Source organism: Hippoglossus stenolepis, chromosome 9 (assembly GCF_022539355.2).
Source record: "Hippoglossus stenolepis isolate QCI-W04-F060 chromosome 9, HSTE1.2, whole genome shotgun sequence".
Lineage (NCBI taxonomy): Eukaryota > Metazoa > Chordata > Actinopteri > Pleuronectiformes > Pleuronectidae > Hippoglossus > Hippoglossus stenolepis.
The window spans coordinates 5,714,211-5,739,223 of NC_061491.1; the positions used below are offsets into that span (position 1 = coordinate 5,714,211).

The window sequence follows — 25,013 nt, forward strand, 5'->3', positions numbered from 1 at the left end:
TGATATTCCTATACATAATATACATATTCCACTATATAAAATGTGCAAGTTGTGGCTACAGGCCACTTTAAATGAAATGTCACTTTTCAAAGCTTGTTATCAGACGATCTGGTTTTTCCAGTGATGAAAACTGCGTGTGCTAATTAGACACTCACCTCAGGAATCCCCCACGATTCCAGCGTAAGTACAACATGACATGACGTAGGTTTGATCCCACAGTCATGATTACACAGTTTTCCAATGAAACGACACGTTACACAACAATTGAAAGCGTCCATCTGCATCCGATTGATGTATGACTCCTCCTACAACAGAAAAACTCCAGAGCAGACTCCTCTCTCTCTCTGTGAAGAAGTGGAGCTGCAGCCGAGGGAGAACTCACGCATTATTTTTTTGTTTAAGTTTTGGGGACTATAATATATTCTGAAGAGCACTAACAGCTGCTCTTTCTGAGAGAAGAAACAAGTAACTCTTTTTCTCAGTCCGGAGGTGAGCGCATGATGCGGAGGTGAGAAGGTGAAGACAGTGATGAACCTTTCGTCCTCAGAGCCGGAGGAAGCGTGTGCGCGTGTCCTGCAGGGGCTGTGGGTGCGTGTGAGAGCGGGACAGGAGGAGATCCTGCTCTCTCCGTACCTGCCCGCGTCCTGCGCCTTACTCACGCACCTCCTCCTCTGCGCACCTTTCCTGGCGCTGGACACGCTGGGCGGCGTGTGTCGGCGGGTCCGCTCCTGGAGGATCTCCGCGGGCTCGGGGCCTCCGCCGTCTGTCCGCCGCTGGTTCGGCTGTTTTTGGGCCGTGCTGTACCGATACCTGACCGCCATCCTGCCCGCCACCGCGCTCTTCCAGACCCTGCGGAGCCCCGCGTTACCGGCGCTGGCTCCGTCCTGCTGGCAGCTCTTCGTGGAGGTCTGCGCGTGTATTCTGCTGTTTGACTCGCTCTACTTCATATGGCACTTCTCCATGCACAGGTGACCAGCACACGCCTGTTCAGTGCATTTTATTTGATGTGTTTATATATCATTATCATTATATAAAGGCTCTTTACGTATATGGTCCAGACCTTTCAATACAGAAACCCAACAGTTCCCCAAAATGGGAGACCATTGGCCACCTGCCTCGACTGGTTGGGTTGAGTATGGTGTGTGGATTAAAATATAGCCCATGATGCACCTCATATGATTGGACTTTACTTTGATTCTAATGTTGGCCTGTGTAAGAGTCTGAAGCAAAAGATCAGCTGTGACTTGAAAGTATTAATACTTATACATTATCTTTTTCAATCTTAATGTCGTATTAAACAGTAGTGGGAAGTATGACGAGCACACATACGCATAAGTAACAAGCTTATGTTGACATTGGGGTTTTTCCACTTCTATTTAAAGGTTCAGTGTGTAAGATGTAGTCAAGTAGTGAATTTGAATGTTGCAGCTGAATACCCTTCACCTCACCCTCCCCTTCCAAACATGAAGGAGAACCTGTGGTAGCCTTCAGTTGTCATAAAAACTCAAAAGGTGTTTAGTTTGTCCCGTTTGGGCTACTGTAAAAAAACATGGTGGCCTCCGTAGAGAAGACCCCCCATGATGTAAATATAAAGTATTTAAATATGAAGGGGTCATTCAAGGATAAAGAAAACAACAATTTGTACAAGTTAGGATTATTTTGCATTACATTTTTGCCAATAGATCCTTTTCACCTAAATCTTATACACTTAACCCGTAAGTAAAGGATGTGAGTACATCTACTGGTATTTACAGTGGGATGCATTGTTCTACCTCTCTATACTGAAATAATTGGTTTGACTCTCGAACTATGTGGACCAATAACAAATCTGTTCCACCGAGTTGAGCACAGTTTACATTAATGACATTAAATGGGATTACATAGGCAAACAGGCAATATTTTTATTAAATAACATTGATCCTATTTCAAGAGCCAATCGTCAACATAGATTGTTTTTGTAGCTCATTTTATATCTATCACTTACATCAATCAGGTGGGAAAAGAGATTACTCATATTTATTGGTTGTGTCGATATAGCTGGAGCTTGTGTAGAAACCTGTCAAGTTAGTTGCATAGAAAAGATTAAACAAAAATAAAAAGTGCAGTGAAAATTGAAGCAACAGAAGCCGAGATATACCGATGTTAAGGGGTGGGTTCAAATTGTGCCCTTTTAACCTGAACTTTGCTTTAAAAGTAAATGTCTTGTACTGCTGGTAGTAATACTAGTACAAGTAGTAAAAGCTGCTTTTGGTTTCGTTATACCACAGCGATAATATAATTATAGGCTCTTTTGTGTTTGTGCTTCATCAGGTTTCCCTGGCTCTACCGCAACATCCACCAGCTGCACCACCAGCACCATGTGCCCTTTGCTCTGGCAGCCCAGGACGCCGGCTCCACTGAGCTGCTGTCTCTGCTGCTGCTGGCTCTGAGCAGCGCCTGGGTGGTGGGCTGCCACCCTCTGAGCGAAATCCTCTTTCACCTCCTCAACAGCTGGATGGCAGTAGAAGACCACTGTGGCTACAATCTGCCCTGGGCTCTGCACAGACTGCTGCCCTTTCTGGGAGGAGCCCCCTTCCACCACACCCATCACATCCGACACAATGGCAACTACGCCCCCTACTTTACCCACTGGGACCACCTCTTTGGCACATACATTTCATGAGTGGTGTATACACATCCAGAGTGGTGTTACTGCTACATGCAGCAGTTTGGGAGTTAATGGCCAACATGAATTGAAGGATGTGTTCTGTCGATCTTTCTTTCCTGATCAGATGCTCACATAATCATGGATCTGTAAAGTTTTTACATTTAAAAAAATTCAGGACTATGCCTACGTGTAATAGAAACTGAATTTTCAAAATTGCTCCCTATAAAGGACTGCATACACTATCGTTCCTTGATAATTTCAATATGTTTGTGGACCAATCTCAAGTTCCCAAGCAGCGCTTGATACTTGACAAATAGGGAATGCTGACAATTCAGATGAACATCTGGCTTGTTCCGCAGCAAGTGAATGCAGCTTGTGGTGAGAAGATAAAACAACAACATGAACAAATCAAGACAATGAAGCTATTCAAAACATTCTGTGTGTTTGGATGGATTAGTGGGCTTTCATACTGTTTTTATGGGCCAAGGCAGCTCATGTTTGACACATTTCTCAAACTGGATATCAACCTTTCATTTATCACAGTATTTATTTTGTGCAAAATCTAAATATTTCAATGGAACTCTCAACAATGTAAGACAATAAAAATAAATATATATATATATATTAATTGAAAATATTTATTCATTTTCTGGATGATAATTCTTTTTGCATAGATTCTTTCATATTCAAGCACATGATTTTGAAGTGTTTTTGTGAATCACCTTTTCTAAACAAATACGAGATACCAGGAGGCATATTTCTATCTTGTTGCTCTCAGGTTTTGACTTGTGTGGTGCTGCAATGCTGAGTGATCTGTGTGTACTTGTCTATACTCTGAAACTTCCACTGGAATTTGGTGAAGTAATCCAAACCATGTGGGTTTTTTGTTTCTTACAAAACCACGTGTTCAGAAGTGAGTACCATTTAAGTCACTATTTGGAGCTGTAACCTTTTTTTTCGAACTGCACTGCCACACTAAAAATCCAGTAACAACTTCACTCCTGGAATCACAGCTGGAATCACATGAGAGGATTTGTAGCTTTCCCTCTCCTTTTGGGGCTCATGTTCTCTTCACATAAAGGGGTCGCAAAGATTTTGAGATTGCTGCACGCCTCCTGCACTTCATTTCCGTGAAATGAAGCGTATATGACTCACCATGGGAAGCCAAATGCAATACTTGCAGGGAGATAAAGAGTGCTTTCACCTCAGCAATGATTATACAACACTTATTAGCCACTCCTCACTTGCAGCAGACTATACAATAACTAATCCTATATTTTCTGGTGGTCTGTGGTGAGTTAAAGTCATTACTTTTAATGAAGAGTGAGAGTTGAATGCTGGTTTTGCTGAGGAATCAGTTTGATGATATTATTACTTGGCCCGCATAAGCATGTGAACAACACTGACCATCTGTTTTTCATAACTGACTCTTCTAAGAGTCAGTAATGGGCTTTTCTGAAGTTGTGCAACACCGGAGTGGGAAGCAAATTGTTCAAAGGTGTTTGTACATTTGGATATGAACAAGTAATGGGGCTGATGAGCAATCTGTGCCTTCCCTGGGAAAATGAGGACAGAGCAAGAAATGAGCACTGGGTGGTGATGATGCCAAGAGATGGAATGATAAACATGTGATCCAAAACGGAAACAATCAGTGCTTATTACAGACCCGACGTCAGAGTCAGGGCGAGTCATGCAGCTTTGGATGGCACACCAAAACACACGTTCACAGCAAGACGCACGTCGGCGTCCCGCAGCCGACATCATGATGTTAGTTGGTGGAGCATTACAGGATTTTGATGCACTTTAAAAAGCTATACATTGGGAGCCGTCCAATTTATTCACTGACTGTGAGGTGTGCTCTTAAGTTAATCGCATAGGCTCCAACTTTCACAAACTGCAGCATGAACCAGCAGCGAGATTAAAATTCTTTCAACAAAGTGAGCCATGTCAAAACAAGAGTGAGAAAAAGCACAGAGCCCTCTGCAGCGGTCCTTATCCTCAAAGTAAATACTAAAGACTTCCCATTTCACCATGTTTTCTAAAGTTTGCCATCCAGTGACAAAGGCCAGTTTCATATTTCTTCCACCATTCTGTAAATATTCAATTAGTGAGCTTTACATAGCTGAGGCTGCCTGCTGTGCCAGAAACTGGCCGAGGTTCTTGCCCTCTGGTCTGGAGCCATTTTTAGATGACCTCTGCTCCCTTTTTTTTATCAAGCTTCTCACAGTAATATTAGATCATTGTAATGGGTTTATAGAACTGCAGCTTCTGTTACAACACACATTTTTTGGATACTGATAGCTGGGAAAGGGTGTAGAATTTTACTATGTTGTTACCCAAAACTAAAATAAACACTTATCAGAACATGACCCGAGGAGGTAACAGAAGCATCACTATTTTGGACCAGTGAGGCAATCGCATCATTATGGCCTGAGTTGGACTTACAACTCGCTGCAAAAATCACTTCAAGGTCATATATTTGAGTTACTTTAGGAAGTTGAAGCTGCACAAAGGGGCAGTTAACTTTGCATAATGACTGGAAAGAGAGTAAACTAACAAGCTTTTCTCATTATTCATATCTTATATTTACAATAAAGACATGAGAGTGGTGTAACTGGGGATCCATGTACTCCTCGGAAGGTCCTGTTTCTCATGTTCTCATGAAGTCGGAATGTGGGAAAATGTGTTGTATTTGGGTGTAGAGCGTTTAAACTACACCTTGAGACCTCCGTCCAATATTTGCATGACGTAGAGCAAAGAAACAGGATCAGGTGTGACAGGCATATAAATAATTTCAAATGCATGTTGAACGTTAATCATAAAAATGTCTATATTTGATAAATACATGATTTTAGGTGCTTGTGAAAGATGAACATAAAGTTTGCAAGAGACTTTCACATTAAAAGATACTATTTACAGCTTATTGTAAAATAATGTTAAGTGGTTTATAAATGATTACGTCGGCATGTCGGATTACGTTGTGTACCAACATTTTTGCAGACTTTCAAAGTTGTTATTCCGACTTGAGGTGGTGCTCAGATGAACCAATATTTCAGATTTTTCCGACCCGTACATGCAAATAAGTCCTGTGAAGAAGAAAATAGGTGGAACTGTATCCAGTTTGAGCTTCAGATAAGGACACCACGTTTTCTCCTAGGTCTGCAATTCAGTACTTTACTCACATTACACTCACCTGACTATCACAGTCCATTCATTGCATCACTTTCCATCTCATCATCTTTTTCAAACTTTTGATTTCCATCCTCTTCCCAACAGAGCACGGACGTCTCACCCTTCATACAACATTACTGACTCACGTCCCGCCCAGCAAATAGACAATAAGAGTTTCACACATTTCTTTGACAAATTCCATCTGTATCCTTTATTTACATCTTGTGTGCGTCTGTACATGGAGAAAACAACATAACATCATGCTCTTACATCCTGGCTTAAGCGCTCATAGAAAATTGAGTGAGAGCAGAGAGAAAGAGCTACGAGTCCAGATCTTTGTCTTTTGTTCACATTTTCTCTTCCCCAACAGGTTTTCCATCACAGCTGTCTGCATCTGCTCGCTGTCAGTGTGAGCAGCAGGCCATCTATTTTGTTCATTAGCAGATCTTCCACTTAGTTTCCCATGGTTCTTTGTTTGTGTGTCATATATGAACTATGACCTGCGAGCTGATACTGTCAGACTGAATGATCTGAATGTGAGCTGTGCATTAAATCACTGGTCTAGCAGCTTCCTTCGAGAAAATGGAAAAGAAAGGTGATGGACCAAGATGTTTTGATTGATAAATGTTGAGTGGAAAGTAGATCTTATAGAATTAACTGTGAAAACAATGTCAGCCTGATACTTTGGCTCCAAATATTTATGTTCATCTTGACATGAAATAATTAAGGTGGCGCTTTGAATAACTGTTATGTTAACAGAAGGCAACTCTTCATGTGAGATTTATAAAGTAATTGCAACTTATTTATCTAGACACTGTTAACATTTCTCCTCCCAACAAAAATTATCTTGTGCTGCGAATGCATCGTCATGGTTAAAAAACCTGCTCTACACTATGTAACTTACACATTTACACAAATTTCTACTCTGTTGTAAAAATTAATAAATTAGAACAATAAATAGTCTTTTATTTGACACAAGCAGCAGAGGTATCAAAGGGCTGATAACATAAGAGTTTTTTTCTTTGGAAATCCATAACAGGAATGTGACGAGGTGCCCCCATTCCCACTCTTGATTTTTAGCTTCCAAAGAGGACATTGGAACATAAAAATGATGGATGACTCAATTTAGCAGTTGGAGATTTGTTGGGGGGCACATTGTGATGGGTCAGTGATTTGAGCCAGTAAAGATTGTTTGTTGCCTTGGAATTTGGACAGCCTCTGCCCTCTTGTCATGTACCCCCAACCCCCAGTCCCACCACCTCAAAAGATGCCCAGAATGGCGTCCAGTTCTCCAGGCCTGAAGCGGTGGCTCACATGTTTCTCAACCCCCAACACCTTGCTATCGCTTTAGCTTGAGGGAGTGGAAAAGAGGCATGTGACGTGGGAAACAGGGTTGGGAAAGATAACCCTGCCACCGGGAACCCTGCACAGCACCTACGTATCAGGAGGCTGCAGGAGGCAGGAGGTGGGCCTACAGAGTTCATGTCTTGTCAGGTTGCCTCTGGGAGGTCATTTCACTGCACCAGGACACATGAAGTGCTGATTAGTGTTTGCATCGAGTAGGGAGGCCAGAGATAACTGGAGAGGAAGACAGATGTCGGGGGAAGTAGAGGGAGGGGGACGGCTGGCCCACTAGTTCCCACCAGGCTGCACTGAAGGATGTACTTGGTTTGGTCCTTGGGAAATCTTTTGCCTTTTTCTTCTTGTTGTTCTCGCTATTGGCAACAAGTTGACAAGTCTGGACACTTTGTCTCTCCATTGTCTAAATGATGGCAACTGATATTCATGTCTTTGGCCATGTTAGATGAAGCACCTCATTCTGTTTTGCCATTTAAAACATATTTGTCCACACTTGGCGCGACAGTACATGTACACTTCCGTTGTCACTGCGAAACCCTCACAGAGATTCCAACAGTTGTTGAAGACATTCTTGGCTTATCTGCTTTTCCAGCTTATTGTTTGTTCAGGGTCTTCCCTCCGACCGTAAGACTTTCTAATAAGTTAAACTTTCTCTAGTGTGGACTATCTGCAGCCACACTCAGCCACCACCATACCTTCAAACTTGTACTTGTAGGTGACAACACCTGTGTCATCCAGGTACAGCAGGGAGATGGGGTCGAGCTTGGTGGGCACACAGCAGGCTCGTCCTGCTTTCTGAGGACTGTTGATATTGACCAATGTCTGCACAATGGCATGCTTGGTGGGTGTGACATGCTTTGTCAGTGGGAATGAGCAAATTCCAGCACACTCAAAGGCATCGTAGCCTGTGGGTGCCAGGATCCAACTGTCCCATCCAATATCTTTGAACTCTACATAAAGAGATTGTTTCTTGCAATGGTTGCCTTTGGCATTGCGACGAATGCGAGAGGCTGAGTCATAGATCAGATTAGATCTCATTTGTAATAGGTCCTCTTCCTCTGGCTCAGCCTCTTGATCCCCCTCCTCCCTGTCCCTTTCCAGCTCTCCCCAAAGACCCCTTTTTAAATCATTCGGCAGAACCATGTTCGAGGTTTCATGGTCAATCATCTCATTCAGCTCGCGCTTGTCATCACGATGATCACTGCTTTGGTCATCAGAGAAAACAATCAGCAAGGGTTTGTGTTTTTCTTCAGGTCTGGTGTCAATCTTCATGTCTCCTTCAGGTGGATTACTGCCTTTGTTGTCGTCGGTTGAACCCTGAACATTATCATTTGCAATACTGGCAATATGCACTTCCAACCTGTGCGTGGTGCCTTGGTCGGATTTGCGCCAGCGTTGGAGAGCAACAGTGAGGTCAAAGGCCTCCCATCCGTTATCAGTGCCGTAGACCTGGCGTGAAGCCAACTCCATCTGCTCTATCCGCTCTCTTCCCACTCTTAAAGCATCTCCTCTCACAGTGTTCTCATCTGTCGTGTTGTCGTCCAGGTCGTGCAATTCCAGTTCATATATTGTGACCTTGCGGTCGACACCAGCGTAGAGGTGACGGTCAGTCTGGACAAGGGTGTAGAGTCGAAGTTCTGCTGCTGTGATGCGTTCATGATGGGGGACTGACACGTTAAAGAGGAGGGGGTGACACCTCACTCCTCCAACACCCACAACACTCGGAGATGAATCTGGGAGAGACATGAGTGGTCAAATTAAAATTCTTCAATGATGTATTCAGCTGAGTTCAACACACTCAACAGAGCTTAGTATCATCCAAACCAAACTGAATTTGATCTAATTCACTTTACTGATTTTGGAACAATTAACTACTTTCTTAATTCTATTGCAAGCTGTTCTATTTAGCAAAAACAGCATTTTGATGTGATCATTGCCATGTACAAGTAACAAGGAACAGGGTTGTGACCCAGGCAAAAAAGTTAGATAAACTAAATTTGTTTTTTTTAGACGTGTCTAGGTTTTTCCCCCTTGTTAATATGGGTTCTTTTAGTAGATTTCCTTACTCTTGAGACAAATTGTGATTTGTGAATATGGGGTAAAACATTTTATTTAAAAAACATTTTTTTAAATAAAGTGATATTTAAAAATGTTTTATCTAGTACTATTTAATTTGGCCTTGCAGAGTGTGATGAAAAAAAGTACAGATAATATTTAAAAAGAAACACAATTAAACTAAACAAGGCAGCAAATAAGAAATAATAATGGTAGTTCACCTTTAGATCCATTTTTATAAATAACAGGGTAATTATCATAGAAACAAATTAGCAATACCTTCATTTTTGAAGCTGCGGATGATGTTGGCGGAGGGCATGGCAGTGTGGTCATTAGCAAAGCGGTTGTAGAGCTCCATCATGTACTCAGGCGGCTCCTCTCGTGTGCTCCCAGGAGGCAGCGGAGGACCCAAGCCCGACAAGTTGAAAGTCTGCATAAACTGTTCCTTCAGGCTCTCCAGCAGGCTCTGCATGTCCACGTTGCTGTCCTGCTCCAGCAGTGACAGATCCACCACCCCTCCATGCCCGTCTCCCAGCCCCGGAGCCGGGCGATGCCTCTGATGGGCACCAGAGATGGGACTGCTCTCTCCACAGAGAGGCTCCTGGAGGAGCAGGATGAAAAACAGCAACAGCCACGTCTTTGAGCTGCAGATGGTTCCCAGTTGAGAGACCCAAATACTCGCCATGAGAGAAACAATCTGCAGCTTTCTATTGTATGGCCTCTGTGGTTGTCTATAGATGAGCTGATGCAACAGTAAGAAAAATATCTCTGGATTCCGAAGGTTAATTTAGATATTATTCATCTCATCTGTTGCCTCAGAAAGCTCTGTTGTCCCAGGCAGTAGTCAGTTGTGTTGTTGACCCTTGGGCTGACCAGTGTGAGCTTCTCTGCAGGAGTGTGTATTCCTGCTGCTCTCCTCCAGATCTCACAGCATTTATTCGCATGCACACCTTTTGATGTCCTTTGCGTCAGGGCTGCAGTTCCTATGACAGGGTGGCCGAGGCTCGTCTTTGTCCCTCCGACTCATCTCTGTTGTGTCCTGTCCTCTGTCAGTCTCTCTCTGTTCTCTGCTCTCTTCTTCCCCGCTCTTTCTTTCTGTCCCTTATCTATGATATGGTGGGCTCTGCATTGCTTGGTGCTTATGGTCTCTTAGCTTGTGTGTGTGTGTGTGTGTGTGTGTGTGTGTGTGTGTGTGTGTGTGTGTGTGTGTGTGTGTGTGTGTGTGTGTGCGTGTGCGTGTGTGTTTGTGCGCATGCCTTCAACTTTGTGTGATGCACATGAGCGTGTGTTATCTCACAACCTTAATGAGGATTTTGTAAACACTGTCCTGTAGCCTCTTCCTTGTGGAAGCGCTATTTTGTTTGGGTGGGTGCTCCAGGCTTGATATTCTTCATTTGTTTATTTGCTTTGTAAATGGTGGAGTTCTGCGAACTGCTGTCTGGACTCCATTGACCATTTCCTTTCGACAAAATACTCTGTTGATATTGTCGAGTGCAACAGGATATATAAATGTCCAAATGAAATTGAAATGCAATGAGGTGTGAGGCCTTAATGATGGAGAATGAGAGATACTGAGCTCACAGTGAGTATAGAGTGAATTTCAAGTATCTCCTGAGGACAACAGAGTAGCACAAAATAATCACTTGTGTTCATTAGGCAAAGCTCCAATGTTTGCTGAAATGTTTTTCCTCTTCTGCTAAGCGGACACAGTGTCTGAAATGGCTTATCTGTGCACAAGAGGCCCCCTTTTTGGTGCAAGAGCAAATACAATGGGGCACAGACATAATCATGAGGGGTGCAAAGATTTTTATTACGGCATCAGCAACAAGAGAAATGATGCTTCAGACACCGGGTGAATCAATGAGAAAAACCTCCACCATCCAACATGTCGTTACTGCATGTATGGATATGCTGCACATGGTGGAGCGGACTCCCACCAACAAGAGGTCAGAGCTCTCAGATGTTTAATGACTCAAACGTCAGATTTGCATAACTGACTGATTCGTCATCTGAACCCTCATCCCATTCCACAAGCTGTCCTTCATTCCTGAGCTTCTTTGTGTGACCTGCAGATACACTCCTGATTGTGGCTCTTCACAGAGGTGGGAAGGAATGAACTTTTTCCTGCCTCTGCCACTCATCTGCCAGGCTGACAGTTGACAGACGTGCTGTTATCTGTCGCCCTGTGTTACTGCTGCCACAACAGACTATCACATCTTCCTGATGGCAGTCAGAAGGCCTGTCAGAGGCAATGTACACACAGTCAGCCCCCTCCACTTGGTCTCTATTATGGACCTCTGCGCAAAACATATGTGGATCTGTAAAGGCCAGAGTTGCTATTTTGAGACTGAAAAACTTCCAACAGACAATATTTTGTGCTGACATCTGCATTTCTTCCATATCACTTTTTTTTTTTACATTGGAGCTTGGTTGAAAAAGTAATGCATGTGTAGATGATACCATCAATAAAATTGATTTATGTTAAAAACCTTCCAAGAACCAGATTTTTCATCAGTTTTACAAAACTTGGTATATTTGAAGCAGAATTTATCTGAAATAGAACAGTCATTTTGTTAAGTTTCCATCAGACACAGAGAAATGTTTGAGCTCATTTGGAGTCGTTGCTGGCTGCCCAAAACATGTATACTCTCCTTTTAGCTCAGTTTTTGTCCCCAATTCCTAAAATTAATTTACAAATTAAACAGTCTGAGGTTTGGCTCTTTTTGTTCTGAAAAAAGCTGCATGTTGTCTCTGGAAACAAGGTTGTTGATAGTGAACAGTGGGGGTGCCGGCGATACAACTAAACCAAGAAGCTGAAAGGTGCGATACCTACGTAGCTTGAAGCTGCCAGGTGACAGTTCTCTATACTGTATATATTTACATGTAGTCATTTGAGCCTTTGTCAATAAGGAAATGTATTGATTGAATGCAGTCTCTGGAGTGAATTCTGTCAGACTTTTTGGCCATGCTAACAACACAGCTCTGTGGATAACAACATATTCAGATGGTTTACGGGATAGTTTAGCCAAAAATGAAAATTCACTCATTATCTAATCACCATAATGCCGATGGAGGGGCTCAGGATCAGAGCAGACATTTAGGCATAAAACACGGTGTAAATGATGCCGCTTCAAATCGAATTTGAATGTCGGGGCTTGCCGACACTTGGATGACACCACAGGAGCAGTGTGGAGGCATGTTATGTTTCCATCTGTTGTTTTTTACTTTTTGAAGAATCGGCCCACATTTACTTAAATTGTATCGAATTCGTATGCTATAAATTTACCCCTGAAGCTCTAAATGTGTTTTGTGGACTCACACACTTCACCCACCTTCCATCAGCATAGTGGTGAGTAGATAATGAGTGCATTTTCAGTTTTGGGTGAACTATCCCTTTATCATACTTGTTTCATATTAGCATGTTAGCGTGCTCAGTGCCATGATAGCATGCTGATGTTAGCATTAGCTCAAATCAGTGTTGTGCCTGTAGTGTTACAAGCAGCAGTAAACAAGGTCCTGATGTGTCAGTTTAAACATGTCAGCCCTCTACCACTGTTCACTGTACGCCTGCAGGCCTGTAGCAGTTTAATCACGTCTCACATTTATTGCCATTACCACCATCACATTGATGATGACAAAGTCTATGTACACTGATTTGTTGGTATAGAAAATACATGTATGTATGTATGTGATGAAAGATTATTTAATGCATTCATGCAACAAAACACATCTGTGCAGTTTTATTAATTTAACTGACCTATCAAATGAACTGAAATTAAGATTGTATTTGTATTGTCCACCATTATGATCAGTTCTCTGATCAAAGGGTGCATCTGTGGCATCAATGTGGCATCACCTGTCGAGTAGGTACAACAAACTTGTGTTGGATTGTAAGTCTTTATTAGGAGTTGTGATATTTAAATGTCTAATAACAGACTTTCAGGTCCAGACAGAGCTCAAATCGAAACCACCCAGTGTCATCCCACTGGAGGACAACAGTTCATAATCACCTCCTGTGAAATTAGCTCTGTTGAGGTTGATGGAGTTATGGATCCATACACTACTGAAAATGACATCTAGGTGGGAGCCTGAGTCTTTCTGCTGAGGAACTGCTCAATGTCTCTTTGCAGCTCTTCGTTGCGTCTCTGGGCCTCATCTCGACTGCGCTCTGCATTTCTCAGACAGATCTCCAGAGCGGCCACACGGCGGCGCTCTGCCTCCAGAGCCGACTGGAGCTCTGCCACTGAGGCCTTCAGCTCCTGGTTCTCCTGCTGCACACTGAGAGAGACGACCAGGGTTCACATATAGAGTAACAAAGTCCAAAAGAAGAAACAAATTTCTTCGTCAATTTACGTCTTGGGAGTGATGACAAAAAACCTTGTCAAGAAAAAACTTTACAAAGTCACTTTGTGCAATGTTGAATATAAAAATATATAAATAAATATGATATTAATTCACTTCTTTCCTATACAAATCAACTTGTTTCAAGAGTTTCGGAGTAATTTTCTTTATTGTAATCCTTTTTTTTTTTTTCTTGATATCAGTATAACTGATGTGTTTCGTGTCCTTTGGAGAATTTCCTGAATATTAACATTAGTAGTAGTAATAAAGTTATAAAATCTTTACCATTGCTAAAACATTGATTTAAAAGTTTTGTATTAGCTTATCACAAATTACATTTTTAAGTTTTATCAAAGGAGGTGTACTTCATGTAGAGGTTGGTGAGGGTCTTATTGGTGTGTTGTGAGTTAGTATGAAGGTAAACACTGTGTTTCCATGAGACTCATCAGCTGAACCTACCTGTCTATAAGCGGCTGGTCGTCTTTCTTCAGCTCAGTCTTGCTGTCGACCTCCTGACCTGAACCACCCACTGGCAGGGTCTCCACACTCTTCTGATGGGACAGCACCTTGGTAGGATGGGACTCGGTGTCAGGTTTCTGGGAGACATCTTTTGAAGAACCTGTGCTGTCGCTTCCTCTGCGGGACGTGAGCGTAGGCTCCCCCTTCTTGTTACTCAACTGAGACCCCCCGAACAATGATCCTGAGCTCCGGAGGTCCAGGATCCTAAAAATGTCCTCTGACAATGTCTCGCTCTTCTCCTCCACCACCTCCTGGATGCGACTCCACCGGTTGAGTGCATCGGCCTTAGCTGCCATCCCGGTGAGGGGGCAGGTGAAGGTGGGCAGGGTCTGGGTGCGTTTCCGGGGACTTTCATGCCAGTCGTCTGTGGAATGTAAGACTTGGATTTGGGAGCTGCAGTTCCCTTTGTCTGGGCCTGGACTGTCAGCGTCCTCCTCCTCTTCTGGAGACTCAGACAGAGATGCATCACCCATCTGAGATAAACACAAAACATATTATTTACAGATATACAGCCTACATAGAAGTCTTTATTTGTGCAAAGAAAGTATGTAGGATCACCAAACTAACAGTTTTAAGCTACAGAAGAAAAAACCTATGAATTAAATTGTCTGAAGATGTGTCAGTGGTGGATCTAGGATTTTTCAGGGGTCATAAAGGGGCCAACATTTACACAGAGAGGCCAATTATATGTCCAACAGTCTGAACAACTCATTATTTAGTAAGTAGCACATGCAAGTCATTCCCTTTTCAGTGTTAGCTCTTTAGCTTGGAGCAAAGTCACACATCATTGAATTCATATTGTGAAAATTGTTCCTTGTTCATTGTGAACTTCAAAAACGCTTAGAATTGTTTTTTATCAGATGTGTTCTTAGTATTGTTAATAGGTTATTTTTTATTTAAGACTACTGACAGGACAGGGACACTTCAGGGGCCAATCAGATTTCAGCTGGGGCCAGTGCCCCCGTGGCCCCACCACTGGATCTGCCCCTGACATGTTTCTGACATGTTGATTCCAAATGCTGAAGGAAAACCAAAATAATAGGATGTGATGATGGTATGTCCACATGAATTTGCAATAGCAGCCAGATTACTCAGGTACTGAAACCATCAGAGTGACTTTGTATACCTCTGCAGACTCCCAACCCACGAAGCTTCGGGGAGTGTTCTTCTGGCTCTCTGCCTTTTTGGAGGGGGGGGAGGGAAGCACGTCTTTGGAGACAGGAAACAGTGTCTCATGCTGTCTGATCATCACTGTCATCAGCTTCTGGATCTGAGGAGTCGCTGAGAAGAAATCCAAATGACACAATGATCAAAATCTGAATTTTGTAATGCCACATGTCAATGCTTAATAAAATGGTAGACGCAGAGAAAAAACATTTTCACAGTCAATACATGGAAAATAATGATGTCAAGGTCATAAGATGACACATTTAATCACTTCTATATCTTCTCCGCTCCTCACATGGGTCAACATCTGTGGTAGGACACACATCCTATAAGTCACTTGACTTCCGATAAGTCAACTGAGCAAACTATGCTGCATATGTGTGCAATAACAAGACACAAGTTGACTGTTTAAAACAAATTTGCCTTATTTATGATTTAATTAAGAGATTGAATAACAATAGAAAAGCTAGTCTATTCACTGCGAGACAGGTCCCCCAAACTTATCCTGCTTAGGGCCTCCAGACGTACAGGGCCCGCCCTGTTAGGACATGTTTGTTCTCACCCTTCATCACATCGATAGGATCTTCCATCTGAGGTTTCAGCAGGTTGATCCCCATCACTGTAGCCAAGTTCTCCACATTCATCTTGTTCACCTTGGAGTGTTGCTGCACCTCAAACAAAAACCTGGAAACAAAAAGGCAAAATGAACTGCTGTGGCTCAGCATGTGTCAGGACTGGAAACTGATCTAAGAACAGTATTGGTGTTTTTAACCAGAAGGACTCTGGGAGATGCAGTGAATGCACAGTAGATAGTCTTACTCAAGGACATTTCAATGAACATGTAGGGTGTCCTCTCCTGAACGTCCCATAATGCTTTGTGCTGCAGCTTCTATACTCACCGGCACACATAACTCAGAAGGTTGTAGTTGATTCTGGGGAGAAGAGAGATTTGTTTCTCCAACTTTTCCCAAGCCTGAAAGTACAGAGGGGCAGTAGGTTAAAACACACACACACACACACGCACACACGCACACGCCCACACGCCCACGCACGCACGCACACACGCACACACACACATAGCCACACAGCCACATGGCCCTGGCTCATGACTTCAGAGGACATTACATTGACTTACATTGATTTCCTGGGGACTTAGTTACCACTTGCTTTACCCTAATTCTTACCCTTATCTTAACCTAAACCCACCTGTAAACTAGACCTAACTTTAACCAAGTGCTAAACTAACCTTAAAACTTCCTCACCTTAGAATTTAGGGATTTACATTATAGGACTTGCCCCCATAATGTGACTGTGTAAACAGGTTTAGGTAGTAATACCTGGACCACGCACACACACACACACACACACACACACACACACACACACACACACACACACACACACACACACACACACACACACACACACACACACACACACACTTACGTCTGTGTTGCTGCAGTCCAGCTGGTTGGTACAGTCCAGAAAGTCTTGGTACTGAGTCCAGGGCACCACAGGCTCTGGCAGCTCCCTCAGGTACAGCTTGAGAAGTGACGCCACTGTGTGGACATCTGTGTCACTGCGTGCAATGACACATTCACAATGAATATCCACTTACACTTTAACTGACCGTTATTCCTTCAACTGGTACTTGAGCCATGGAGCCAACGTTGGTTGCATGAGTTATCACATGCATGTCATTTGATCACATGCTGTATATGGAGTCCTTTAACCTTTAAATGTAACATAATGTTAACTGGATTCTACACACATGCCTACATATGTGGCTGTTGTGTATCTTAGTTTTAGCGACGGTTTTGTTCCATCGTGACAAGAGCTGTGTAAATATTTTAACTGGACTAAAAAGCATGTACATGGTGGGCTGCAGTGTCAACATCGTCTTAGTTACATTCTAAAATCCACTGGTTGTGACAAAAGCTCTGCATGACCTCATTGTTTGGGCCTCTGGGTCTAGTTTTGTATATTTATCTGTGCAAAAGGGTTGGATTCATTTGTGTTGTTTTTTGAAGAATACAGTTAGAGAAAACACAAAATCTTGCTCTTTTATTTTTTCTTTCTGGCCTGAAATATCATAAAACCATGTGTCTGTGACCCTCGCTGGCTGTAACCGTGTGCTCCCTCACTCCGGGCAGACAAACATGTTAGACTGATGTTTTAGTGCTCTGTCAGAGGAGCTTGTGATGTTGAGTAATACAGACGCCCTCCTGTGTTCCTGCCAGAACAGGATGTGGTGTCGCTTTCAGCTCAGAGGACACAGAAATCAGCCTCTCTGCATCTCTCTCATCTCTCCCTGCTTTCTCAGCAGAAGAAAAACTGAAAAACTGTTGATTGACTGAGGTTAGGAGAGTTTCACCGTATGTAGCAGTGACCTTCTTCAGCTCATGCATTCACTAACCAGGTTTAAAGAAGGCTCAGAATTGTTTCAGAGTTCTAGTTTGTTTGAGAAGTGTGAAAAGAACATTTAATGTTCACTATTTCCTGTCTTTTTCAACTACAGGATTTCCAATAATATATGTAACATTCCTACATACAATAACACTTTCACAACCAATCAGTTCATCAAGAAGTTAATGATTATATGTTACATCACATCATTCTGTCCATACATAACCATGAGTGTATACCTGGGGAAGGACGGCCTCTCTCCAGCATCGAAGGCGTCTCTGAACTGTTTGACAGCGTTGTCCTGCCCCGGCAGGCGGAAGATGCCCTCCTCATTCAGACCGTGTTCTTTAATGAACTCCACACACTTCTGCACCAGGATCGGTACCATGTGAGGCCCGAAACGTTGCTCATACGTCACAGTGTCCATGAGACTCTTTCCAAACACTGTGGGGACAGAAACATTAAAAACAACACAGAGACTAATTAAAAGAAATTCATTTAAAATCAGAAAGTGCCGTTTAAAACCGTTTTCAAGCAAAAATAAAAGAGATTAAAAGAGGTGAAAGAAATAAAAATGATATATTAAATTTAAAAAACAAATTGAAGGTGTACCATTATACTAATAATTAATACGAGTATATGGAATGACCTTAGATTTTGTCAAATAGTTTAGTTAAAGGCTCTTACATTTAAAAGTTTTCAATCTGGATTTACATGACATTTTTGACCAGTAACGGTATCAGAAAACATGTGACATGTTCGATCCAGCACTATTTCTGTTTCTTTTACACAGTGTGTAAGTCAGGGGTAAAGTAAGGTTCAACATTTAGGGGGAAGGATTTATTTACTTTCATGCCGAGAATTAGATGAGTAGATTCACTTTCATGTCCGTACAGTACATATGGCCATTAGATGATTAGCTAGCAATAAAGACTGCAAACTAAAAATATCAGCTGCTCTCTCAGCCAGGAACAGTCACTTCCTGCAGTCTTTTCATCATCATAATTTTGCAAGACGAACAGCAAAGACTCCAGGAAGTCATTGCTAAGCTTCATCACATAACCTTGGAAAAACTATTTTAGTCCTGATTGACGAAATTTTGTATAATATGTTAATCAGTGAGCTTTAGAGGTATTTTATAATCTTCAGTTAAATGACAGTGACATCATCTTTTAAGCAGTTTTATCGAACCTCCACTGGTCGGTAGTCCGATGACTCTGCGTATAGAGCGGACCCACTCCTCCATGTCACTCTGGGAGTTTGCCATGAACACATATGGACCTCGCTCTCTGTCTCCTGTTTTTCCTGTGTGAGTAGTTTTAGTAGTAGTTAGTAGTATGTAAAAACGGCATCATACAACAAAACCTTGAGCTCCGACTGTCACAAAAATTTAAATTCCTACCATACAGATAAGATTTGTCCCACACAGACCAGAGGATCTAGGATTTTTCTAAATCAAGGGCAATAAAGGGGCCACAATTTATATGTCCAACAACCATTCACAATTCCTAATTAAATAAGATGCACATTCTAAGTCATTCCTTGTTTACTGTTATCTCTATAACTTTGAGCAAAGCCACACATCATTATATATATTTCGAAAAATTATCCGTGTTCAGGCATATTGTGAACATATTTCAGTTGGCAGCCAGTGCCCCCCTGGCCTTGCCCTTGGACTCACCCCTGATGCAGACAGATACCAAAGAGCGACATGCAGCCCCAATGGAACAGGTGGAATTAAAAAACACTGGCTTTCAGGAAATGTTAAAGAGAAATATTTTCATCTCCTCTTTATAAAATAATAAAACAAAGAAGAAACAAGGCAGTACAGACAGGACCAACAAGGCAGTGCTGATGTATCACTGTTATACACAAAACTGGAATAAGGTGTTGGAATGAGCTATGTGAGGCCTAAAGTCACTTCTGTTCACTTTGGAGAGTCAGTCATATGCTCACGTGGTATGATCTCGAACAGGTACTTCCCAGGGTCGTCTGAGTTCAGAGGGAGTTCGTTAACTTTACAGATACGTAGCTGAATGACTCCCTGGAAAGCAAAGCACACACACAATGGTTACATCACAGCATGTAGGCTACAGCACAGTGCACCACACCAAGTGTGAAGCCGACTCCTTTAATCTGCCACTGTCCCACTCCTTCATGTCTGTTTTTATACCAAGGTCAAAAGAAGCATTGACTCTAAGAATTTCTGAGTAACTCCTCATGTTCCTGTGGCTTTTTCTGTTTATCCATCATGTGGTGGGTGTGAGGCCATGTTCAATGTCCCTGAGTGCAATTATGTTTTTGGTTTTCATGAACTGTTTGACTAGCTCTTGTTTCTTAACAGGAAGTACATGAGAAGGAAGGAAAAACATGTAAATGTGTAAGAGAAGTGGTGAACAGAAATGAGACCATATCACGACTCAAAATGTCTAAAGTTTCAAGGCCAAAGTGAAAGCATTGTTTTTTTTTAACATGATAATATAGTCAACAAATTTGACCACAATCTCTGAATGTTTATCAGAGAGTAAAGGGATTTCATATGTGCACATGTGTAGCCACTGCTGTAACATGCCACTTTCATGGTGTCACAGCCTCTACTCTGACTGTTTTGAAGGTTTACCTACACCATGCACACCATGCACACCATGCACAACATGCAAAGAGAGGATCATCAACATCTTGTTTTCATCCCACTTCGACATATCTACAGAGTAATAACAAAGAGTGCAGGAGTGCAAGATATAAAAGTTTTAAATGACTGGGGACCTCTCATGTGTGGCTTCAAGCATTATTCATGTTGTTTACAGGATGTGTGGAAATGATCAATGAGCCATTTCCTATTACGCTATGAACTTTCTGTACATATAAAACATTTTATTGAAAAATACTGACTCTATATTACCTTTTTTAATTTAAATGTTTTCATTCACAGCATTCTATTCTATATTGTTGATATCGTAATCTTGCAAAAAGCTGGCAGAATAGAAAAAAATAAAAAACTTATCTGAAATATACTTAAATATGTTTAAATAGAAAATTGACATTTAATAACATAGAGATCATTTTGATGACAGTAATCTCACATGTAAGTTATTGCATGTGCCAAATAAGAAAAGGTAATTGGAGCATTTTAATTTAGGAATATGCAGCATTTTAATGAAAACATCTGCTCATGTGTTTCATGCCAACAAGAATTGACGGTTCAATAATAATAATCATCATCATCATCATAGTAATAATCATCATAATAAGGAGTGTCTCACCTGGACAGTGGTCTCCTTGTCATCTTTGTGGTAGGTCAGTGTGCTGCCTCTCAGCACAAAGTAACGCTGCTGCCAGTTCTTCACCAAAGACCTCTGTTGTTTCTTGAGCCAGCCGGCCTTCAGCGGCCTCTCCATGGACCTGGGGGATCGCGGCGAGCCCGGCCCGGTGCCTCCCTCTCCAGGTACCACAGTCCTGGATCGTGCTGGCAAAAGAAAAACACACCACAAGAAAGCAGATGGGGAAAATGTTTCCAAGAACAACAATCCCCAATGTGTGCTGTGTCACATTTGAAGCTGTTAGAACATTACCAAAACACAAGTGCTACTCAGGTCATACAGAGCACTTCCCCCTTCTTCATATGCATCAGCCTATCAAGGTTGAGAGACCTGCTCTATGTCTATTTTTGTTCCCCGTGCATTCAGGCTGAAAGGAAATTGCTGGTCAGAGCTGACCAGTTTCCTGTGCACGGTGCATGAATGTAGCTGTAATTCTTCTATGTGAAAAACACAATAGTCTGCAACAGACTGACCAACAAACAATAAGAATTTAAGTTCTATATAATTCATAAACATCTGTCTGTCTGTATGTGGAACACATACTTCAAACTGTACATCTTATCGCCTTCATACTTAACATGTCTATTGTTAATGGCCCAGGGAAGTGCAGTTTCAAATTTGGTGTGATTTGAACATGCAATAACTCAAGAGTTGTGAACCTGGGTCTGAAGTTTTTACAGGTTGTTTCAAAGACCTCTGAAATAGTCGACATGCAATGTATGAAAAAATAACATGTAAATCATTCAAACTTATGTTAAAAACACACATGTAAAGAGTAATAAACCACATTTAGTTTCATTAGAGGAAAAACATTGACTGAAAAAAATCTTCACTGCAGATAAACCAGGTAGGATGAACACAAAGTTTTCTAACTTCACTCTGCACCATAGACTGCACACACAGGCTGTGGTGAAGGAACAGAGGTTGAGGTGTACGTGGCCCAGAAAAGACAGAGTCAGATGGAGACAGTCTGAGTAACACGCAGAGTGGTGGGACAGAAGAGATAGCGGGAGTGAGATTGAGCCCCGTCGCTTAGTTGTTCTTCAATTCACTGTGTCTTCTTAAGAAGGATGATGGAGGAGAAGAGAAGAAGAAGGGCTGCACAGGGATAAACAGGAAGCTGCCACCAAATTGCCACAGGGCCGGACACGCTTTGAAGGCCTCCACCTAGACGCTAGAGAGTCCTTTGGTGTCATTTTTGCGAGCATCCGCCGCCCATGATTTGTGGAGAGTTAACACGTGCTGTTGAGGAACTCTGAGCCCACACGCAGAGGCCGATGTCACACCACACCCTCAGCTGACAAACACACAATTCCTTTCAAGTAGCCTCAACTCATGATGAGCCAAGAGCATCACTGCACAAAGCTTACTTGATACGGTGGAACATGATATTCACAGTCTCCTGGTGACTGTGGAGGAGTTTGTACACATTGGAAGAACAAACTAATATTTTATTTAATTAGATATTCGGCTAAAGAATAATACACTGTATGTACATGTCTACATATTTCTTGCTTGGGTGTACCCCGCCTCTCGCCCAATGTCAGCTCCACATTGGCATCGATTTCTGTCCCTACTGTGACTTTGTAGACAGATTTAGGTCCCTACAAAATGAGTAATACCTGTAGCACACACACATATGCACTGCACACATGCGTCATATACACACTGTCATACTCTATATGTGAGCACAGTTACATCGGCTACAGACAGCACTGAAGTCAGAGCCCTGCCGAATCTTGCATCAGTTTCCTGCTGTGAGCCTGCGTCACTCCTGTTCCACAGAATGTAATAAAACATGGGCCACGTAAATCATCACAGGGCAAGGAATCAATTAAGGAATCACCAGCTTTCAGATGTGAAATATACTTTCATACTGAAAAGTTTGTTAGTAAAAGTGGCTGATATACAGTCGACATGAAGCAGATGAAATGTGTGCAGTGAGGGCTGCTACTTCCTTCAACAGAGATCAACAACAAACCACTGATGTAAGATTGAGTCACAGCAAACACGATGCATGTTGTGCAGCAGTAGTGTGAACAACTGAGCCTGTCTCTGCTTGTGTGTGCAGGTTCTGGTCCAGGCTCTGGTCATCTCAGGCCTAGACTATTGTAACTCCCTCCTGGCAGGTCTACCTGCTAGTGCCATCCGACCTCTGCAGCTCATCCAGAATGCAGCAGCTCAACTCGTCTTTAACCTAAATTCACTCACACTACTCTGCTCCTCCGCTCCCTTCACTGGTTACCAGTGGCTGCCCGCATCCGTTTCAAAACATTAGTACTTGCGTAACGTGCTGTGAACGGATCGGGTCCAGTCTACATCCAGGACATGGTCAAACGTTACCCCCCAGCCTGTTCACTCCACTCTGCTTCGGCCAATCGGCTTGTTGCTCCCTCACTGCGAGCTAAACACTCAACAAAATCACGACTGTTTGCTGTCCTGGCTCCTAAATGGTGGAATGAGCTCCCCAATGACATCCGGACATCAGAAAGTCTACATATCCTCCGCCACAAACTAAAAACACATCTCTTCCGACTATACCTTGAATAAAAGTTTAAACTAACAATTTAGTAGCACTTAAATGGCACTTACTTATAGCACTCTGTAGTTTGGCTTTTTTGAAGAAATTGTACTTTCTTGATTTTTGTTGTTCTGGGTTTGTACCCTTATGGTTGAATGCACTTATTGTAAGTCGCTTTGGATAAAAGCGTCAGCTAAATGAAATGTAATGTAATGTAATGCAGATATCAGACAGCTGCAACTGTTGTGCCATCTTAGCCTGAGAGGAACTGAGGCATGTAACTGCAGAGTCCACCCTGTGTTAACACTGGTGAGCAGATTATTAGTGAGTCTAGACTGCTGTGCAGTAACCTTAAAATACACTGTACACTGTACAAACACACACACACACACACACACTCACAGTTGTGTGTCCATGACTTCAGAGGACATAACATTGACTTATATTGTTTTCCTGGAGACTTACTCTATTTGCCTAACCCTGATCCTTACCCTGACCTAAACCTAAACCTAAAAGCATGTCTTCACTTACATCATTATTACATAATTATTTTTGTTCCCATAAGAAAAACAAGTCCCCATAATGTGACTTAGGTCCCCACAACATGGGTTGTCCTTGATCAGTCTTATTTCAACCTCTGGCAGTTACTATAAAAAACACTTGAGAGTCAAGCGACATCAAAGTAATATATCACAGTCCATTCTATATTAGGTGACAATGATGTTAGACTGAAAATAACTCCTACATAACCTCTACAATCAACATGCAACCACGCTGGTGGCTGCATGTTGATTGTAGAAGTTATGTAGACCCACAGAGAGAAAACAAGGGTGTATATATATATATATATATATACACACATGCCCCTTGTTTGTGGATTTATTTTCTGTATCTCTTCTGTGCCATCCCTGTATTGCTTCATGGTAAATAAGGACATTTTACAATTAGATTACAATCCTGTTAAATGACAGCATCAGTTAAACTGTCAAGTGCCTGAAAATGTCAAGTGTGAATGTGTTGCATCCTCACTGCTGACAGCGAGCGCAGCACAGCCTCAGGCTTACCTATCCGACCTGTCTCAGCCTTGAAGGTGCTGAAGTCCCAGTTGCGAGGTAGTTTCAGAGACATTATCCTTTAAGTGGTCGCACAGGTCAGTGGTTCATCTCACACACACACACACATACACACACACACACACACACAGACACACATTGATACACACTCACACATGCAGACAAGGAATGGAGATCTCGCAGATCATACTTCCTACTTCCTGTGTGTTCATTTGTTCTTCTCCTTTTCAGCCCATCATAACGCGTCGCCTCATGTTGCCTTTACATCCGTGTTCATACTTGTTCTTATCAGTGTCATGCGTAAGTGGCTTCAAGGCTTATTCACTAACATGGCTTCATTTAGTGGGGAGTTTTCATGACTAATGGTCTGCTGTGGAAATAAAAACAGGGGGGTCTTGTTATAGGAAATGGTTTGAATCATGGTTTGTCTCCTT

General features: G+C 42.3%; 3 protein-coding genes across 3 annotated transcripts; 1 reads left to right on the forward strand and 2 right to left on the reverse strand.

Annotated features, from left to right (window-relative positions):
• The first annotated feature begins 257 nt into the window (after nucleotides 1–257).
• On the forward strand, nucleotides 258–3,240 carry ch25hl3 (cholesterol 25-hydroxylase like 3). Its single transcript, XM_035165087.2, has 2 exons — nucleotides 258–968; nucleotides 2,311–3,240. Exons 1-2 carry the CDS (start codon nucleotides 529–531, stop codon nucleotides 2,660–2,662), a joined length of 792 nt encoding a protein of 263 aa, XP_035020978.1. The 5' UTR covers nucleotides 258–528; the 3' UTR covers nucleotides 2,663–3,240.
• Nucleotides 3,241–6,007: 2,767 nt separating this feature from the next.
• On the reverse strand, nucleotides 6,008–9,917 carry bmp10 (bone morphogenetic protein 10). The gene is made up of 2 exons (XM_035166361.1): nucleotides 9,512–9,917; nucleotides 6,008–8,910 (listed from the first exon to the last, which is right to left on the reverse strand). The coding sequence occupies exons 1-2, from the start codon at nucleotides 9,915–9,917 to the stop codon at nucleotides 7,841–7,843; spliced, it is 1,476 nt and encodes a 491-aa protein (XP_035022252.1). The 3' UTR covers nucleotides 6,008–7,840.
• Nucleotides 9,918–13,115: 3,198 nt separating this feature from the next.
• Nucleotides 13,116–24,786, reverse strand: arhgap25 (Rho GTPase activating protein 25). The gene is made up of 11 exons (XM_035165733.2): nucleotides 24,571–24,786; nucleotides 20,929–21,131; nucleotides 19,622–19,709; nucleotides 18,857–18,970; nucleotides 17,905–18,109; nucleotides 16,706–16,838; nucleotides 16,159–16,232; nucleotides 15,822–15,943; nucleotides 15,219–15,373; nucleotides 14,033–14,565; nucleotides 13,116–13,510 (listed from the first exon to the last, which is right to left on the reverse strand). Exons 1-11 carry the CDS (start codon nucleotides 24,632–24,634, stop codon nucleotides 13,309–13,311), a joined length of 1,893 nt encoding a protein of 630 aa, XP_035021624.2. The 5' UTR covers nucleotides 24,635–24,786; the 3' UTR covers nucleotides 13,116–13,308.
• Between the last annotated feature and the right edge of the window lie 227 nt (nucleotides 24,787–25,013).

Coding starts and splice junctions, on each gene's coding strand:
- ch25hl3 (XM_035165087.2), top strand. CDS start 529: ATGAACCTTTCGTCCTCAGAGCCGGAGGAAGCGTGTGCGCGTGTCCTG. Junction 969..2,310: donor TGGCACTTCTCCATGCACAG/GTGACCAGCACA, acceptor GTGCTTCATCAG/GTTTCCCTGGCTCTACCGCA.
- bmp10 (XM_035166361.1), bottom strand. CDS start 9,917: ATGGCGAGTATTTGGGTCTCTCAACTGGGAACCATCTGCAGCTCAAAG. Junction 8,911..9,511: donor CCGCAGCTTCAAAAATGAAG/GTATTGCTAATT, acceptor TGTCTCTCCCAG/ATTCATCTCCGAGTGTTGTG.
- arhgap25 (XM_035165733.2), bottom strand. CDS start 24,634: ATGTCTCTGAAACTACCTCGCAACTGGGACTTCAGCACCTTCAAGGCT. Junction 16,233..16,705: donor TGGACTGCAGCAACACAGAC/GTAAGTGTGTGT, acceptor CTGTACTTTCAG/GCTTGGGAAAAGTTGGAGAA. Junction 15,944..16,158: donor CTTCTGAGTTATGTGTGCCG/GTGAGTATAGAA, acceptor TTTTGTTTCCAG/GTTTTTGTTTGAGGTGCAGC.